The 19,830-nt window shown below is 39.5% G+C and overlaps 1 protein-coding gene and 1 long non-coding RNA gene across 4 annotated transcripts in view; one reads left to right on the top strand and one right to left on the bottom strand.

Annotated features, from left to right (window-relative positions):
• LOC105083941 (uncharacterized) overlaps positions 1–4,532 on the bottom strand; it is a 103,374-nt gene extending 98,842 nt beyond the window's left edge. Inside the window, exon 1 of one of the 2 annotated variants that reach the window (XR_012501814.1) lies at positions 4,316–4,532. This is a non-coding gene — a long non-coding RNA (uncharacterized LOC105083941). The remainder of the gene's footprint in view (positions 1–4,315) is intronic. The other variant, XR_012501815.1, reaches the window with a different exon arrangement.
• Positions 4,533–4,652: 120 nt separating this feature from the next.
• Positions 4,653–19,830, top strand: part of WDR26 (WD repeat domain 26) — a 38,674-nt gene continuing 23,496 nt past the window's right edge. Inside the window, exons 1-6 of one of the 2 annotated variants that reach the window (XM_010973968.3) lie at positions 4,653–5,503; positions 7,418–7,517; positions 7,618–7,674; positions 13,246–13,382; positions 15,749–15,846; positions 17,203–17,359. In XM_010973968.3, coding sequence (XP_010972270.2) covers positions 5,082–5,503; positions 7,418–7,517; positions 7,618–7,674; positions 13,246–13,382; positions 15,749–15,846; positions 17,203–17,359 — 971 coding nt within the window. In that variant the 5' untranslated portion in view covers positions 4,653–5,081. Of the gene's footprint in view, positions 5,504–7,417; positions 7,518–7,617; positions 7,723–13,245; positions 13,383–15,748; positions 15,847–17,202; positions 17,360–19,830 lie in introns of both variants that reach the window. The other variant, XM_010973967.3, reaches the window with a different exon arrangement.

Genomic DNA, 19,830 nt, shown 5'->3' with positions numbered 1-19,830 from the left:
TATCAGCACATGGTGATAACCACATTGTTTCTGCTCTTAACAACGCTTCAGTGACTATCTCTGCACGCACAGTGAATGTCTCTGCGCACACATCTTAGTGTTACATGCATTTTGTTATAGTCAGTGCAGCGAGAACAAGCAGTCTATCCCGGCTGTGTGGTGGGAAAAGAACAACCTAGTTCTCTTGGTTTATTTCAGTCCCTTCAGAAAATTTCCTGAGACCCTGTTATTTGTACCAAATGGGTCTCAGGCACAGCCTGAGATGGCACCTGAGAAAAGGACTGTATTCAGCTGAGAAGACGGTGAATATTCTTCCTCATCACTTCCGAGTGTGAAGGCTCCTGCCCTGCACTTAGATCCATGGGGTGTGCCACCCCTACCCCACTTACAGGAGGATGCTGGATGCTTGTGGCATGAGTGGAATGTTTGTAGAAGGGGAAAAATAAGCAAGCCCTGGAGAGACCTGCAGGCAAGAGTAACATTGCCAGGTGACTGTGCCCTTCACTCTGTTACACAGGTATTAGAAACTCCTGGCTCACGGAAGCCCAACATGAAGCACGATATTCAGAGCTGTCTGCCCAGAAGTGCACACGAACACAGCTGAGTGGCAGAGTTGGGGTTAAAAAGTGATTAAGAGTCCACAGCTCAGACATGTTCATAATTTAAATCATCATATCTTTGCACTTAGTTGCTTCAAACCTTTTTTGAAATGATGGAGAATTGAAGTTACATTTAGAAAGCTTTCAAGATAGTTTTTCCAAATATTTTTTTATATTTGATATCTCATTTGACTCACAGATCAATTCTCTGAGGCAGGTAGGCCAGTGCCATTATCCCCACTTCATTCATGAAATGACTGCAGGACAGCGAAGTTAAATGACTTGCCCAAGGTCAATCAGCCGATTAAGCGCTCTGACTCCAAGAACAGTGCTCCTTCCCGAATTCTCCCAAGCCCACCCAAGTCTAACAAGTCCAGCTTGCCAGTTTGAGGACCGCCCCCTCCACAAACAAAGAAACGCTAGAGATGTAAATATATCCCCCTGCAGGGATACGTGAGAGCCTGAAAACTATCTCTTCTAATGGAAATTTAATAAATTGAGTAATAGTGATGTTGCTAAGTACCAGGTTGAGACACCAAACTTAAACGCTGACAGAAGAATAACAATCTCTTCTAGTTTTACAAATTCTGTGAAAATTGGCGTTATGTTTTATTATAAACACCCATACTATCTCAGCTTTTTAAATCTAGTAGCTTTTCATTTTTACAGCTGAGGCACTGCCTTGGACAGAACTAGTAATCTGTCATTCAGATATCTAACACCTATTTCTCGAGTTGCCTTTCTGTCAGTCAGGACTGGCCTAAATGAGTGTTTTGCAAACTTTTTCGAGAATGGCCTACAGAAGAAATGTATTTGCTTTGTAAAAGCAAACCTATGTTATCTGTCATTGAAACAAAACCTTCACAAAATAAGAATGATCCTTCCTATGGATGACTGACTTGGATATTTTCTATGCTTTTTTACTTTCCCATTTCATTATTTTTAAATTGTAATCATGACCAATACACTGATCTCTTGACTCACAGATGGATTAGGACCCACAATCTGAAAAATACTGGCTTAGATGAACAATACACAGATGCTGACTCAAAGAATTTATACACATTGGGAGTCTCATATGTACATAATTCACAGACATCTTGTAGTTGGAAAGTCCTTAGCCATCAATTAGTTCAACCATCTACTCTGTAACATCCCTGACCGAGGGTGATCTATCTGAAAGCCTTTGCTTGAATATATCTAGGACAATAAGTTACCTCTTACTTGGACCTAGCACAGGGCTGGTCATATAAAGACCTGTTAAAATAGCACAGAAACGAAGTTAAATGAATCAAATACCTAAATATACATTCAATTTTTTTCCCTAGAAGACAGCATGGATCTTTATTCCTAAATCTATCTCAGTCTTTTCCAGGAGGAAGGGGAAAGGGGAAAGTAAATCAGGGGAACAGAGGTCTAGAAAGGCTCCTCTCTGATGACTTGAAGAAGGGGTCTTAGTCAGTTTAAAAAAAACATTACAAGCAGCCTTCAAACTGGAAGCCTAAATAAGTGATACTCACAGGAGAGCTAGGAGGCTGCAAGGCAGAAAGGCTCTCCTGAGGAGGTGGGAAGAGAGCCGAGTCTTGAAAGACGGACAGAATTGGACAGCATCAGAGGCATGGAGAGAAGGTGGAAGGGTGTGAATGGACTCAGAAGTGAGTCCAGCATATTTTGGGGACAGTAATGAAAGGTTCATAAAGGGAGCAGTAAGAGACAAAGTCAAAAAGAAAGACTGAGGTCAGTCTGTGGCAAGCAAGATAAGATTCTGGATTGTATCCTGCAGGTAATACGGTATTACTGAAGGTTTCTGAGTGTGAATACGATATTACTGAAGGTTTCTGAGCATGTACAGAGTGGTATTTCAGAATTATACATCTGCACATGGACTTGAAATCTAGCTCTAAAAACACCCAGAGTTCAGACAACAGAGTCTTCAGCTGTATTTTAGTTTAGAGAAAAATGTGTGCGCACATGGACTTCATAAATTCAGAATTCTAATGAGAGCAGTCTTGGGCTCATTAAAAATAGAAAAGCTGGGATATACATATTGAGTTTAGACACCAATTGAGTTCAGTTTCTTTTTCCTTCTATCCTTTATTTTTGTTAATGAAGTGTGAGCCTTGTCTGTAGCTACCACTAAGTAATTGTTTCCTTTATGAAAGCAATAGACTTTATTCAGAAGCTTGTCCTCAATACTGCTATGGGTCTAATGCATTATTATAAATGACTCTGCAAAATTTAATTTTATATAAACAATAACAATGCTTTTAATAATAAGGTTGTCTAAAGTTAATATACAAACAAGGATCTCTGAAGTGTTTACTATCTAGTAATTCAGGCTCTGCTGGATACAGTGGCAGTGCCCTATGAACCTTAGTTGGAACTCAGGTTTGTCTCTGATGCATAAAAACATCAACTGTGAGTCACCTTGCAATTATACCTCCACTTGGAAGCATATTTAAGAGATGAGACTAAAAGCTAAATCTTTGTCAGATCTTGCATTGGTCTTCTCCCTTCCTCCAGTCTGAGGATCAATAGAGTTCAGGATTCTTTAATAATTTCTCATAAGCATTTTTTAAAATTATTTCTCTAAATCTGAAATGTAACCAATGGCCTCAAAGTTACCTTGAGTTATTAATATTGCAAATTTCAGAGCTATAAGATGCATTAGTTGAGTCTATGCTTTTTCTCATGGGGAAACTACTTTAGAGAAAGGTATTTTAAATTTCTGAGAAAATGTTTGTACAGATCAGGTGTATAGGTTACCAACCACACACATGTGAATAATTGTTTGGGATAATGGAGACTATTCACCAATGATCAAGATTCAGCCCAGCTCTTTGTGGCTGAATTTCTACATCCACATAAATGGGTAAGTGACAGTGACACCGAAGCTCACATTTCACCTAAAAATTTCAAGCCTGGATCTCAAGTTTAGTCTTAATTCTCCTTAATATGCATGTTTTGGAGACAACTACTTCGTCTATATTACTGCTGTCTAAACCGGGCAGTGACTCAAGAGGAAACTGGAGGAAAAAGGAGATGCTGGGCAAGAGCTAAAAAAAGAGTGAAAGCCCCTCAGCTAAGTCCCTCCCCGCCTCTCTACACCCCTAGCCTTTTGGTGACTTCTTGCCCCCATCAGATATTGCTGTCATCCATTATTCCACCTTCCCGGGTGGAGCACAGATTCTCATCATCTCAAACCTCCCGGGACGGCCCGGGCACAACAATTGCGTGTGGCACCTGGCTGTGGAAATTCGAGTTTTCCACACTCAAATGAAGAACTGGTCAATCCTGGTTACCATTAAGTGAGCCGACAGTGCCTGCCGCCGCCCAGTGCCTGGAAGTTCTCGTTACAAAACCTCGCCACCTGCTCGAGCCCATCTTCACCGACGATGGAGGATCTGCGGTCCCTCCGCACGCCCGACGTTTCTAGGTCACACTGAGGCACAGACGCACACACTCGCGCCCACGATCGCGGCCCTCCTGTGCACGCCGGGCCTCGGAGGGCGCTTACAAACTTACTCCTCGCCGAGGCAGCCCCGCCAGGGCGCTGGGAGCGAGGCCGAGCCCGCCAGGCCCGGGCTCCGGGTGGGTCGAGTCGGGTCGGGGTCGGGGTCGGGGTCGGCCCCGCCGGCCCGCCGGCCTCCCTCCCCCACGGCCCGGCCTGCCCCCGGCGCACGTGCCGGGTGACAGGCCCCCTATAGGTTCCATACCTGCCACCGGAAGTGAGTGAGGAGGGCAGTATAGGCATTTCCTGTGACGCGAGCGCCTGGACTCCATTAGGCAGCAGCTGGGGGAAGAATCAACACACCAGGGAGCAGAGCGGAGCGGACCCGAGGACAGAGGCGGCAGCTGCCTCCGCTGCCGCCCGCCGCCGCCGCCGCCGCCACCGCCGGGGCTCAGCCCAGCGGCGGGCCCCGCGCCCCCGCAGCCGCCCCGCGGCGCCCCCCGGCCCGACCCCCGGGCCGCGCTTCCGAGCTGCCTCCGGGAGGGGGGGGGGAAAGGGCCCGGATCCTCCTTCTCCCCCTCCTCCTCTTTTCCCTCCGCCTCCCCCTCCTCTCACCCCCTTACCCTGACCCCCTCCCCGCCTCCCCCGCCCCCCCTCACCCCGACCCTCTCCCCGGCCCCCGCCTCCCCTCCCCCGCCTCGCCCCACCGGCTTCCCACCACGGCCTCTCTCGGCGAGGAAACTCTGGCCTCCGCTTCCTCCTCCTCCGACTCGGACACCGGCGGAGCCTCCCCGCCCCCGCGGAAGAAACCCCGAGCCTCGGCGGCGGAGGGAGCAGGAGAGCCCGGGGCTTCGGCAGGCAGAGCAGGCCTCTCCCCTCCGTCCTCGTCGTCCTCGTCCTCGTCGTCGTCGTCGTCCTCCTCCTCCTCCTCCGTGGTGGTAGTGGTGGGACTCCCCCCGGCTGCTGCCCCTTCCGCCGCCGCTGCCGTCCCCCACCGAAGTAGCAGCCACAGCCTGGTCAGCGGCAGCATCATGCAGGCCAACGGGGCAGGAGGAGGAGGAGGCGGCGGCGGCGGCGGCGGTGGAGGAGGAGGGGGCGGCGGGGGCCAGGGACAGACCCAGGAACTCGCCTGCCTTTCGGCTCAGAACGGGGAGTCGTCCCCCTCGTCGTCGTCGTCCGCGGGGGACCTGGCCCATGCCAATGGGCTCCTGCCTTCCGCCCCCTCCGCCGCCAGCAACAATAGCAACAGCCTGAATGTCAATAACGGGGTCCCCGGCGGGGCCGCCGCCGCAGCCTCTGCCACGGTCGCAGCTGCCTCCGCCACCACCGCCGCCTCCTCTTCCTTGGCCACCCCAGAACTGGGCAGCAGCCTCAAGAAGAAGAAGCGGCTCTCCCAGTCAGATGAGGATGTCATTAGGCTAATAGGACAGCACTTGAATGGCTTAGGGCTCAAGTAAGTATCCCTTACAGGCAGCTGGTGTGGACGGACAGAGGGACGGAAGCTGGCGGGGAAGGAGGTGGCGGGGGTGGGGGGTGCTGGAAAGAGCTCAGGCAGAGAGAGAATTACTGCTGGGCCGCAGGGCCCAGGACACAGGAGGACGCAGCTCAGACAGGCCGCCCAGGGAGGAGGAGCTGACCTGAAGGGAAATAAGGGAAAATCAATCAGTCTGACAAATTGTGAGAGGAGACAGGCCGTTGGGGGTTGGGGAGGGGTCGTAGAATCCAAAAGATTCACCCCTCCCCACACACCTTTAAGAGCTTGTCTGTCAATAAAGACAGATGCGGGAGTGTGTCTCTGTATGTGTTGGGGGAGGGGTGGATTAGAGCTGGTGGAAATAATGAACCTTGGAGGATTTGTTTTTCAAGTGTATCTCAGAGGCATCTTTGTGGGACACCTCCCAACCCCCAACCATGACCGACAACCCAGGCAAACTACCAATCAGGAAGGACAATCACTTACAAGTGTTTATGGGAACTGAGGGACTGGGATAATTTGGAAGGAGGCTGCTGAATAAATCTGATGGGAATAATGAAGTAAGATACCATGTTGATGTCATTTAAAGGCCCTTCTGTGTGTACCAGAGGCCTACCACTAACTTGCCTGAGATACCAGTGTAATACTACGAAGTTGATTGCCTCTGAAAAAGAGACATCTGATCTGGTGAATCATTTATTTTCACATACAATTTGGATGGCCTTGTATACCTGAACTAGGGTGAAGGTAGACGATCTTGGCCTCAAACCCCCGTTTTGTATACACACAAAGAAAAACCAAGGGGGTGGAAGGTGGGATTGGTGGGAGTGCAGTGGAGCCCAGTGGAGGATGAAGCAGAACCAGACAGAATAAGACTAGGGAACAACATGCAACAGTCAGTTTCCAGCTTCAAAGCATAGATTAAAATAAGCCCTTAGGCTCGCCTGTGTATTTTTGGATTTATAGATTTGTTCTGGGGAGAGAGAGAGAAAGAGCACTTTTTAAAAGTGACATAAATATTTTGATTCTCAGGCAGATTATTGCACTGTTTTTTGCTGAAAAATAAATGGAGCTGCATAAGAAAGCATTGAAACGTAAACAAATATGTAAGACTGATAAAGATTCTTAGATATCAAAATATCTGATGGAAGAAACCACATTTGGTGAATCTTTTATGCTCTAAAAGAAATACACCAAAGGAAGATTTCACTTCATTCCCTAAGAAAAAGGATTAGTATGAAAACAGATTTTGTAAATGCTAACAGAACATATTACTGAGACAAGAAGCAAGCTGACAGCAGCAGGAGGAAATAACTCGTGACTGTTTGGAACCTACACCATAGTAAATTTGCTATTTTTAGTATAGAGAGAAAGGGAATGATTTTTGGTGCTGGATTTATTTCAATTTTAAAGTTTGACCTCTTAGAATTTCTTTGCAAACATAATACCTGGATATAAGGCTCTTACCTAAAACAGGTCATCTCCATCGTCTTGTATGGAACTAACAAGACTAACAACTAAAATTTTTATCTTTCCAAACGTAGTAAAGTGGTTAGTATGTAGATCCTAGTTTTTCATTTTTTTTAACCGGTTGGTTAAAAAACACGTTTTTAGAAATTTTATACTTCATTAAAGGCGTTAAATGGTAAAAGTAGGAACAATTTATTTTGATTCTGGTTTCAAGAAGGTTTTTAACTTGACTAGCTATAAATGTAGATGGCAGTTTAAAAATCAAGTTTGTTTAGCCAAGCACATCAAAGCTATTCATTTCTTTTTTCTTCATCATGAGGTTAGCTTAAGAAGTTTTGCAACTGTTTTCATAGGCCGTAGTTTATTTGGAAGAGTAAACCCTGAAGTTGGTCAGGTCTTTTTTACACTGTATCTCTCCTGCAGCCAGACTGTTGATCTCCTCATGCAAGAGTCAGGATGTCGTTTAGAACATCCTTCTGCTACCAAATTCCGAAATCATGTCATGGAAGGAGACTGGGATAAGGTAAAGTAGGGCATATAGAGCTGTGTAACTGCTGCTAAAATTATATATTTGATGTGCATTTTGTGACATTTCTGTTTTTCTCTTATACCAATTTTTGCAGGCAGAAAATGACCTGAATGAACTAAAGCCTTTAGTGCATTCTCCTCATGCTATTGTGGTAAGAGGCGCACTTGAAATCTCTCAAACGTTGTTGGGAATAATTGTGGTAAATACACTTTTGTTCTTAGTTTCACATTTATGCTTATTTTAGTAGGTTATTGATAACTCTAGGCTTCTGCCTCTTATAAAAAATAAGGCCTTAACTTTCAAATAATTAAATTTGTAAACTAGGATGAGTGTTAGTATTTTAAAATGAGTTTAATATTTTAAAAATCATGTTTAGTAAATGTGTCATTTGAACCTAGTGTATAAATTAAGCATCTGCTGAATTATACTGAAAGATCTTTATGCTTTCAGTACTGTTAATAAGAGTTTTATATTTATAGAATCAAGGATAAATTATACTTGAATATTATTTAAAATAGTGAATGTGCTGGTAAAGAAAATGTATTTGAGTGTGTGTATATTCATATAGCCTTAAGTAGTTGACACATTATCTTTTTTTAAATCTTTGGAAAGTATAATTAATTCAGACCAAGTCCATTGGGTGCTCACCATTTTCCATTCTTGCATTCCAGTTGTGTGAATTGACAGTAGTGTCAAAGTTTGCATAGTCTGTTATCACTCTGGTGGAGGATTTGTATGCAAATTTAACCATTGGGCTCTGCTTACTTCCCTGACAAGATCAGTTTAGTAGTTTAACCTGTTAGCCTCTTTCATAAGTCTTAATGAATCTTTTATACTACTAGGCTTTAATTCTTCAGTAGTTGTTGGTGAGAGAGAGGAGGGGATAAGTTTTTTCTAAGTCCTTGTGATTGGAAACCATGAAGAATCAGCTGCTGGGCTGCTGCTGGCTTTTTAACTTCTAGCTGATTCATTTGTTGTCAAAAGCCGTTTCCTGTCTAGTGGGGGAGGGAAAGAAGGCGAATAGGAAGTGAAGTAGGGAAACCAGCTGTTTGTTAAATATTAGTAAATGGTTGTTACATTTTGATTTTTTTTTTAATTGGGTCAAACATTAATCTTTCTGCCTCTGTCTATAAACCTACTGGAGCCTCCTGTTTCTGTGTTTAGGGGGGGTTTTAAAAATCTTAATTACAAAAGAGTTCAAATTCTTAATATGATTTTATACAAAAATGTCCTAGAGATTGGACTTCAGGTGAATGAAAGGTGCAAACAATATAAAGAAATATGGATTCATTTAAATTGACTATCATTTTTTGTTTGTTTTCAGTAAATACAATACTAAAAATTTTAACTTACTGCATCAGATGCCTGATAATAAGTTAACGCATGGAATAATCAATTCTATAGTAAATTTTAAAAATGAAAACACAGAAGTTAAAATAAATAGACATCTATATTTAAAAGGATTGCAAATTTTCCAGTACCCAGATTTTCCGTAATCAGTATGTTTGGGGTTTAAAAAAACAAATACCTAGTACTTTTAATTGAGCGGTTTTTCATAAATTGTTAGCTCTGACAAATAAAAGGTGACCATAAAATAAAGACAATTAAAAGGCCAAAATAAGAATTGGGGTTCTTTTCCCATTGGACAAGTTAGCACTGCTTATTTGGTGACAGTGAAGAACTTGCCCATGGACAACTTTTAAATAAGTGTGGTTTCTTAGAGGATCATTTCCCTTTTTTAAGCTTTATCCAATTATATCTGTAATTTAGTACTAAAAATTAATAGGCTCACTTCCTATTTTTCCCTTATTTGTTCATAGTAATTTGAGACTTCCGTATTGGATTTAGATTATAACTGTCTCATTAGAAATCTTCATTAGAAGCAGCGTGTAAACTGAAGAAAGGTAGTTGTAGATAATAAGGAGGAATCCTTTCTTTTTACATCCTGTTCAGTCTATAGAATATTCTAGGGTCTAATAAGAGATGAAGATTAAATCTCTGGCTGAGCCTCACACCATCAAACAGTTTAGGTATTTATACAAAGAAAGGGGTTCCAGCTTTATCTCACTTTAAACATTAATGCTTTTAAAGATTCAGGTCAGCATTTTTACCCCTAATTGTGTTTAGATTTACTCCTTCTCCCACTCCATCTCCAGAAGATAATCTAATGGAAGTGTAAATTTGTAATAATACCTTAGAAGACAACTGTTTGGGTTTTTTTTAAAACAATTATTTTAATTGTATGCCCAGATACATTTGCTGGCTTAGTTTAGACTAAAATTGTATTTACTTTTTTAGAGCTTAATGTTTTTATTGACCCAATCTACTCCCCTCTTCTCTCCCTCCCACCCTTGCCCCCCAGCCAATATTTTTCAATGGTTTCTAGTCAGATACTAGGAATACCAGAAGTTGTTCTGGGGTTTTAGGAAGTTGAGCTTACAAATCAACATATTTTAGTTTAGGTTCAAATATGCTTAGCTGTGTCTGGGGAATTTGGGTGGGTATTTGAGATCAGTAACAGAAAATTTTTATACGTCTAAAAATTTTTTTATTCTTACATTAATATAATAGAAATATGCTTAACAAAAGTGTTCAAATATTAACTTGATGTACAAAAACTTACCAGTATATTTTAAAGTTAAATAGGGAGGATCATTTCTCCTTTCCTCTGAGTCATGATTTAATTGATATCACTTGGTTATAACCTTATTCCATCGTTAGTCAGAGCCACTACTAAGTTAGCTGGGAGGCTGCCCTTGATAACCAGACTTCCTATGTATCATAACTTCTGAGTTTCAGAACTTCACGTTGAGCTCAGTGTAATTATATGGGAGGAAATGATAAAGCAATCCAGATACTGGGTAGGATGGGGGACATTGGCAGGATTTACCACTAAACTATCTTTCGAGTATCCTAGTCACTTACCAATTTCAAGTTTTTATTAGATAGTAAAAGAGACAGAGAATTACTACTGGGCCCAAAGATGCTGAAAAATTATCAGAGACCAGGAATAATCTCTTAGAGAGGTCTAATTAGGAGTTGGGGAAAGATAGAAAGGAGAGTCTGTTTTCTCAACCTGTTTTCTTTTCCGTTTAAGAAGCTCGTGATCTTTTAAATAAGTGTAGTAATGCCCTGCCCCAACCTCAGCAAACTTCAGTTTTGCTTGCTTCTTTTAATTTTTTCAGTAAATTATTTACAATTAACATCATTTGTGAAATGTTCATTTTCTTGAAAGTGTATTTATATTTTTCTGCATTAAATTTTGGGAAGTAAAATATAGTCTTTCTCCATCTTATCGTATATGTCAAAATACTTGAACTGCTTATTAAGAGAATAAACATTTTCTCTCTCAACCAAATCTCTAGCTGTTCTTGGCCAGCAGCATGTTAGTTGCCATGTACATTACCAGGATTTGATATCTATTTGAGGATATTCTTTGTCTTAATCTGGGTAAAATGACTCATAGAGAAATGTTCTTGCGCTGCTTTTATAGCATTCCCTGTATATACAGAAATACATGTTTATGTTGGCTTCTCTCAAAGTTTTACTCTGCCTTCTTCTTCTCTCCTGCCCTGCCTCTGCCCCATAGAAAGAGAGTAACTTGTTATAGTAAGATCTTGAAGGGAATATAGGGGGAAATAACATTGGGGCACTGTCCCTACACACATTGGAATGAGAAAGGGGGTGGTGTGCATAGGACCTAATGATTGATATATGAAAAATAAAGACTTGTCCTGAACTAAAAAAAGAATTTCCCCAAATTCCCACTTACTAAGGAAGTTTAGTGAAGAAATTAAATACACATACTGCCAGTGGCATTTAAGTGAAAAAATTCTGCAACTAAATGATAGTCAAGGTTGAATCAAAAACACTATGTAAAATGAAACTCTTAAAGGTATATTAATAAATGGAAATATATGAACTCTTCATTTCGTAAGGAGTTGGAAGTTTTTTTTAAGAAGATAAAATGGTGAGAATATCCAGAATAATTTTAAATTCTTTGATTCTTAGATTTTGGGTTTTTTGCTCTTTTGTCTTTTGATTTTTGTCATGTGATGGTCTTCAAAGTATTTAATTTGGCATCTAGAGGTTAACGTTAAGTTACATGTACGGTAACATGTTTTCAGGGAATCTTGGTAGCCGATTTCTGAAGCATTCGTTAGTCAGTCTAACTTTATGTGTAAAATTTGGTAAGTGTAATTTTTCCAGAGTTGTAGGAGCTTATCTCATAGTTTGAAATTTTTTCTAATATTCTTCAGCTTTAGATTTAAGATTAGATTATTACCAAACATAAGTAATATATCTTTTAAAAGATGTATTTAAATGTATGCATAACTTATATGGAAGAGTTTGTTTTGTTTGCTTTCTTTAGAAACCATTTTTATAAGCTTGTAGGTTATGCTTTCCTTCTAAATACTCCCTAATAGAAAAATCTTGTAGAGGAATTCATTGTACTCTTAATTTTATAAATAAATGATGGTTTCTGCATACCATTTTTTGACAGCAGTGTATTTTTAATGTTTTTAAAGTAAGCACCTTACTGAAGAAGTAAAGGCTGTCATTTGGGGTTTTCTTTTAAATGGATTTGAGATCTTTACCACAATATTCCTTGGAATCTCTAAGCATGACTAACATTTCCTATCTACTAACTTTCTACCTGCATCAGTTGGCTTGCTCAAGCACCACAAGTAGCAGATAAGATAAAAGAGTCCCTCCAGGCAGTGGTCTTTAATTAGGTTTAAGGTTTAAAAGAAATTCCAAACTTAATATTCGTAAAAACTCTCCTGTCTAGCAAAAAGCTGCTGAAAGTATGATGATCACCTTCAAGTTAAAAGTAAAGTAATCGAGTAAACAGTATTAAAACTAAACACATTTCAGAAAAAAACCAAGTGTGAAAGTGCTTCACAATAATCAGGAAATAGTTTGTCCTTTGGGGGAAGGAGTTGATAATAATTATGCTTTATAGTGAGATGCATCAGTGATCAAATTGTTACCAATACACAAAGACCTTTGAATTCAACCGTCTATTTTAAACATCCCTTCATTGCCACCCAGAGAAAGTGAGTCCATCAAGCTCATGCTTGTCCACTTTGGTCATAAGAAACTTCAGTACTTTGCACAGCAGCCTCTAGTCCAATTGCTGGACAGCTCTTCTTTCTTTCGATCAGCCAAAATCTGACACTTTGTAACTTTGACCCCATGGCTTTAGTTCTTCTTTCATGGTATAGTTAGTCCTTTCATATTGTGGCATTTAAATAATTCCTCCGTGAGCTATTTTTTTCTGACATCTTTTTAAAACTTGTTGCATGAACCTCCTGTTCCCCCTGCCCCCAGTGCCCATTATAAAAGTCAGACTTTTTAAAAACCAAATTTAGACTACTTGGAATAGTTCTAAATTTTCACACAAGAAGGAAAATTCTAGGTAAATGTTTTGAGGATTAATAATTAATTATTTTCCTGTGTCGATGCCTTGGTCAGTAATGGTCTTGTCCAATTTGAGATTATTCTTTCAAAACAGTTATATTGTGAAATTAAGCAATAGGGTCACATTTAATCTGCTGTGACCCTCTTAAACCAAAATAATTTGAGTCATTTTAAAGCTTTATAAAAATTATTTTCAAAGGGCATAGTAGAATGGTTTCTACTGTTCTGTTTAGGCGCAAACATTTTCTGAAACATCCATCAACTTTTTTCCCCTGACTGCTGCTTTCTGTCATGTCAGAGGATGAAGTTTTTGCTGCTGCAGCAGAAGTACCTGGAATACCTGGAGGATGGCAAGGTCCTGGAGGCACTTCAAGTTCTACGCTGTGAATTGACGCCACTGAAATACAATACAGAGCGCATTCATGTTCTTAGTGGGTAAGGAAGCTCAATTCTTAGACTCCAGGTTGATGAGGGAGCTATTTTTAACAAGGTTACCATTCCAGAGTTGCATTTCTTTTAACATTTTTCCAAGATCTGAGTATCGCTAAATTCTTGGGTAGTATTTGTCTGGGTAAATTCACTTATGTGTGTACAAACTATTTTTGTCATCCTAGGACGCCTTCCATATTAGAATAGATATTTAAGTGGGTGAAAGGGAGAAAAAATACGTATTGACAGTGAAATGCTATTACATACTCTTCTATAAAAGCCCTTTGTCATTAATCTTCTATAAAGACACTATGCAGTGAGTATTGATGCAGACAGACATTTCTTTTAAACGTACGCTTATCATGTACCAGGTGCTTGCTAAGCGTTTCATATACAGAATCTCATTTTATCCTCATGTCAGTCCTTTACATGTTAGAGTGCCCAAAGCCTTGGTTGTGGACTTCCCTTCTGTTCTCTGTCTACACACACTTCTAGGTTACCTCATTCTGTACTGTGCCTTCACATACCATCTGTGTGCCAGTGGCTCTTAAATTTGCCCTCTCATCCAAACTCCAAATGTGTATATCTGATAGCCTACCTGACAGTCTCCATGTGGACGTCTAATAGGTATCTCAAAGTTACATGTTCAAAACAAAAATTATTGATTCCCATTGTCCCTCCACATGCCCCACCCCCACAAACCTGTTCCTCCTCTAGTTTTCATCTGAGTAAATGGTAAGGCCACCTACCCACTTCTTCCAACAAGAAACTTAAGCCTCATTGTTGCATTTTTATCTTTTAACTTTGACATGTATTGTTCACATAAGGAAATGGCTCAGAGATGACAAGGTGTTGAGCTGACATCAGAGCCCTGAGTTTCTTCCTCTCAGTCCAGTGTCCTTTGACTTATACCACATGACTTCCCATAAACAGACATTCATTTGAATCCTTAAGGTGTAATGTGTATATTCAAAAGGGAACAGAAGCAATCATAGGTAACTTCTGCAAAATTTTAAAAGTAAATAATTTTTCTGTAAAATTAATAATAAATTTTACTCCCAAGAAGTTACTTTAGAAGCCAAATTTTTGGAATATCCAACATCTTTTAGAAGGTTTTATGATTCTGATTACTCGTACTATTAAAAAGTCAGTTCTTCTCATCAGTTAAGGCACTTTTTATATACTAAATGGCAAGAGAACAAGTAGTTCTGCTGTTGGGTAAGAAGCTATTAAATTATTTAGATGCTAAATGCAATATGCAATTAAAAAAAGGAGGAGGTGATACTCAAGTTAACTGAGGGGTTTCTGATACTTACATCATCATTTGTTAAGCTCTGCCTATATACGCAGTTGTAGACCAAGTACTTCATATGCTCCATCTTATTTAATTCTTACTGCCCTACCTAACATCCTTTTTCACAAATGAGAACAGATTGGTCTAAGACCAGAGAATCAGACAAAATAACAGGAGAGTTATTTGCCAGGTCTAATCTCCGTGTTTGAATAATGCCTTCACTTCTTTTACTTTTAAAGCCTTCTTCTGAGAAGAGCCAGAACCAGGTCAGGGTCATACTTCCAGCAGGGGGCCCTCATGTATTCTCCAGAATCCATGAATTTAGCATTTATTCCTCCTCCAGCACATATAGTGAGTAATAAAACAGTTCCCAAATGTTCTGCTTTGGGATCTCAATACCTTTCACAAGATGACACAAGGATGATTATCCAATTACGCCATTTCTTGAATGGTATTTATGATAAACTCTTGAAGGTATGTTGTTTTTGTTTAATTAACTTAGTATAAATATCTTTGAAGGTTTTTGGGGGTTTTGTTTTGTTTTGTTTTGTTTTACTGTTGAGAAGCAGTTAAGTTAGCATAGTGGTTAAGAGCAAGTTCTACAGCTACAATGCCTGGGTTCATTTTCTTACTTTGCCTTTTAACCCTAAGTTAGTCACTTAAGCTTTTTGTGCCTTGGTTTCCTAATTTATAAAAATAGAATAATAGTATTTATTTCATAGAGGATTCTTATGAACATTAAATGAAGTAATATGTGCTAAGTGCTTAGTTAGAACAGAGCCTGGCACACAGTAAGAGCTACATATGTATAATGATACATAATAGAATATATTCTTATATTTATTGTTAATAGATAGTGTGGCAATAATATTATCTATTACACTATTGCTATTATATTACCATTTAGTGATTATATCCAAGTGCCAGGTTATATTAATGAACTGGGTCCACTGTAAAAATTTCTTCTTGATATGTATTTCTTTGAACTAGATATCCAAAATATAATCAGTATTTTTCAATTACGTTTAATCCAAAGAAAAGGGTTTGATATTTGGTGCTTTCTCTTTTGTATTTTTAGGTATCTGATGTGTAGCCATGCAGAAGACCTACGTGCAAAAGCGGAATGGGAAGGCAAAGGAACGGCTTCCCGATCCAAACTGTTAGATAAACTTCAGAGTAAGAGTCTTAATTTTTGATGTTTCTGTGTTTTCTCTTAGAAGTAGATACTAGGAATCAATTAGGAAGACACTTGTGCAGACACACTCTTATTAAGTGGTTATATAGGAGTTGGGGGGCAATCCATTAAGAGGCCCTTTGAACCAGAGGCTTCAAATTCCGCCATGGAGTCTAAGGAGCTAACCTCAGGAGTCAGTGAGAGGTTGCTGCTCCCAGAGAAATTTCCTTACATTTGTTTTATGGAGTGATGCTCCCCTTAAGATTCTGTTTTGGGGGAAAAGTGCTGTGGTTAGAGAAAAACCCGAAACCGCAGCTTTAAGCCACTAGTGTTGTAGATAGAAGCAGGCCTCGTTTTATCGCACTTCACCTTATTGTGCTTCACAGATGCTCCATTTTTTAATAAAGGCTTGTACATTTTTTTAAAGACATAAGGCTGTTGCACACTTAATACACTTCAGTGTAATGTAAACACAGCTTTTATGTACACTGGGAAATCAAAAAAAAAAAGTGTAACTCACTTTATTGCGGTGTCCACTTTATTGGGGTGGTCTGGAACCGAACCCACAATATCTCTGAGGTATTGCTGTTTTTTGTTGATTTCAACAGTATGGCCCAGATTTCTTGAGATAAATTGTTTTACCCTCCCTCCAAACATTTTATATAACTTCAAAATTAGAATAGGGGTTTATTTTTGCCACATCTTTATGATAAAAGATCCTTTTTCCCTCTCTGGTTAAACCATATTATTCTGCGTTTTCATGTTGGGGTGGGAGTGAAGATCCTAAAAATCAGAAACTGTCTGGTTGGGGAGGTATAAGGTATTTAGGGATTAGAGTAGATTGGTATCGATGATCAAAACATGAGTTATTCCCTAAAACTTCACAGTAGCCTTAGCATTAGAAGCAATTTGATGGGGTCTGGAGCGTGACTTGCTCGAACATTTCACTTGCTCTTTAAGTCTGGATTTTTCTTATACTTTAGTGATGCTTAGTCTCCCTCTGGGGCACAATTACCCTTAGATTTTCTTTTTGTCATCACTGCCTTTTTATTTTTTGTTGAGTTCGTGGTGGTGATGGTGGTGGTTGGTGGGGTTTTGTTGTTCTTTAGGAAATTCACATACAAACTAAAGCTCCCCCTACCCAAGTATATTCCATTCTAGTGGCAGCATAGTTGTAGCTACTCACAGATGTTCATAAAGCTTACATTTCCCCCAGAAGTGCTCTATTTAAGGGATACTATTATTAGGGTAGGGGCAAGTGCAGCAGAACATGAGCCAAATGTCTTAAATAAAAGTATACTGTTTTGTTTTTTAATTTTGATTTTAATTTTTCTTTTTAAAAATATCTTCTATTAAAGCCTATTTACCACCATCAGTGATGCTTCCCCCACGGCGTTTACAGACTCTTCTGCGGCAGGCGGTGGAACTACAAAGGGATCGGTGCCTATATCATAATACCAAACTTGATAATAACCTAGATTCTGTGTCTCTGCTTATAGATCATGTTTGTAGTAGGTAAGAAGAAAACTTCTTATATTCTAAAGTAGGTTAACATTTTACAGACTCATTTGTTAACTTTATTACAAATTTTTTGAGTTTTATCCTGTTGCTGTAAGACAATTCATGTTTGCTCTAGTATTCACAAGTCAGCTAGAACTACTGAAGTTGACAATTAAAAGCAATGTGTATATATTTATATAGTAAGCCACACCTTGAGAACTGAAGCTGGAAAGCCAATTTTTCCTTTTCTAAGGATTTGTAAGTGATACTTTGTGGGAATGCCAGTGATCCAAGCATTTACTATCCTTGGATGCCAGAAATCACCTAGTGATTTTTTTTTTTCTGGGCATTATGGCTATTTTGACTATGGCCCAAATTATTTTCTGCCCACAAAGATCATGGAAATACTTTTTTCATAATGGAAGTTCTGCTTTTCAGTTGAAGGTGACCTTTAAATTAAAAATGTTTAGAATAACAGGTATTTTCTGGTTTGGGTTTTGTTCTCATACCTACTCATCTACATAATTTAACTTATAAGAATTCAGGCTTCGGTTTTGATGTTAGAAGTATTTTGAGTACAAGTGTCCCTACTATTTTAATAATGATCTCTGAAATTTCAGCAGGGCTTTAATTTTTAAGATACTAAAAAACTGAAATTTTTCAAACTCCAGGAAAAAAATTATTTGAGTCTGGTGAACAAAATGTAACAGCTACAGTGCACATACTCAGTTTCTTTTGTCAAAGATCATTGAAGAGCTACTGAGGGTAACATCAGTAGGAGGAACTAAAGTGTTTAAGTGTGAGGCCATTGGCAGAATGAGGAGCTTCTGAATAAGCATAAAAATTACATATGTGTGCACGTATGCACTGTGATTTAAGATAATTGTTTAGTTGTGTATAAACGACTTTCATATATAGTTGAATTTCACACTTCACCCTCCTCCATTGCAATTAAAAAAAATAGTAATAATTGTTTGAACTATTGGCCTTAAATTACTTAAGCCTTATTTATCTTTAAGTATCAGACAGTTACTTGGTGCATGTCGTAAATGTTCTAAAAGAAAGTAATTAGAGGTCCTTTTCCTTTATCCCTTTTTATTCTTTAACATTTTTCTTTGACTTGCTTATGAGAATTTTTAAGTCTTTTCATTTAAGTTGAGTAGAGGTAGGAGGAGATAATAGATGAGAAGGCTATATGGTTTCATATTTTGTAGCTCTATTAGTGAATTTGAGATCAATGTTAAAAATTAAGGCAATTGTGAACCTGAATTTTTTTTGATTCATGAATGTATTGCTGATGGAATACATTGAAAGGTATTTATGGTAAACTTCATGGTTCAAGAGGTGTCAGTAAGTTGAGAGTTTGCCTTCCTGTTTAGAAACTGAAATGTATGAAAACCTACATTTTTCTTAAGTGCTTTTAATTTCTATACCAGTACCTGTGAAAGTAAATGATGGACACTATTTAGCCTGACTTTTCCAACGCTCAGATCAGGGATCAGGCTTCTATAAACCTACATAGAAAGCACTCTAAAGTTCTACATAGGAATGAAAGAGTTGTTGCTCCTCAGAAATAACCATTGATGATTGGAAGGCCTTCCCAATAATCTTCTAAAAACAAAACAAAACTTTGAATCTATGCTCTTCTAGTTATTGCTGCCCCCATTCCCCACCACCTCTGCTTTAGAGCCAACTTCTTAAAACACCAGTTGCTACTGTGCATTCACAATACCTTCTTCCTTACTACTTCTTCACTCTCTATAGTATTAGGGTTTGTGCAGCCAACACAACACAAGAACTGTTGCTGATGTTGGTGAGGACCAATGTCTTTATTAAATCCAGTGGCTACTTTCCAGCCTATATTTTGGGCTTTCTAGAGTATTAGACTAATTTGCCTTGAAACTTTTCCTTTAACTTAACAAAACATTCCAGACTTCTGGTTTTTCTCCTGGCTGCTCCTCAGTTCCTCCTCTTTCCCTTTAATAAGTTTATTTTCCAGAACTAGGCTTTTCTCAGCCTGCTTTTCTGGTTTGGGTTATACTCCCATGGTTCTAATGATTCCTGGGTCTGGGCTAGAGCTACAGAACTATTTCCTAAGCCTTAGACTTTTAATTCAACATGGTGGTTATTGCTCAAGTACCAAAATGCAACATGTCAAAAAAGAACTTCCTTCTCCTCTCACCTATCCCTGCAAAGTCTGCTTTTCATCTTGAATCCCCTGTCAGTGAAAGGCTGCCATCTATCCGGTTTCTCCAAGTTGTAAGCCTTGACTTTTCACTTTGGGGGTAGGTTTTAAAGACACCAAGTGGGGAAGTGTCATGCGTTAAGTCAGTATATATAGTCTTCAGAGTGAGTTGTGCCCTGTGTTGCGGAACTGGGAAAACAGAACCCGAATTTGATGTAGTTACTGGTGTTACCTACTCATCTGAAGGTCTTCAAAATAAAAATTGATACTATTTTCTGTTTTACTCCCATTTAAAACCTAG

This window comes from Camelus bactrianus, chromosome 23 (genome assembly GCF_048773025.1).
Source record: "Camelus bactrianus isolate YW-2024 breed Bactrian camel chromosome 23, ASM4877302v1, whole genome shotgun sequence".
Lineage (NCBI taxonomy): Eukaryota > Metazoa > Chordata > Mammalia > Artiodactyla > Camelidae > Camelus > Camelus bactrianus.
The sequence above is the reverse complement of the archived record's forward strand: the minus strand, read 5'-3'. Positions and strand labels throughout refer to the sequence as shown.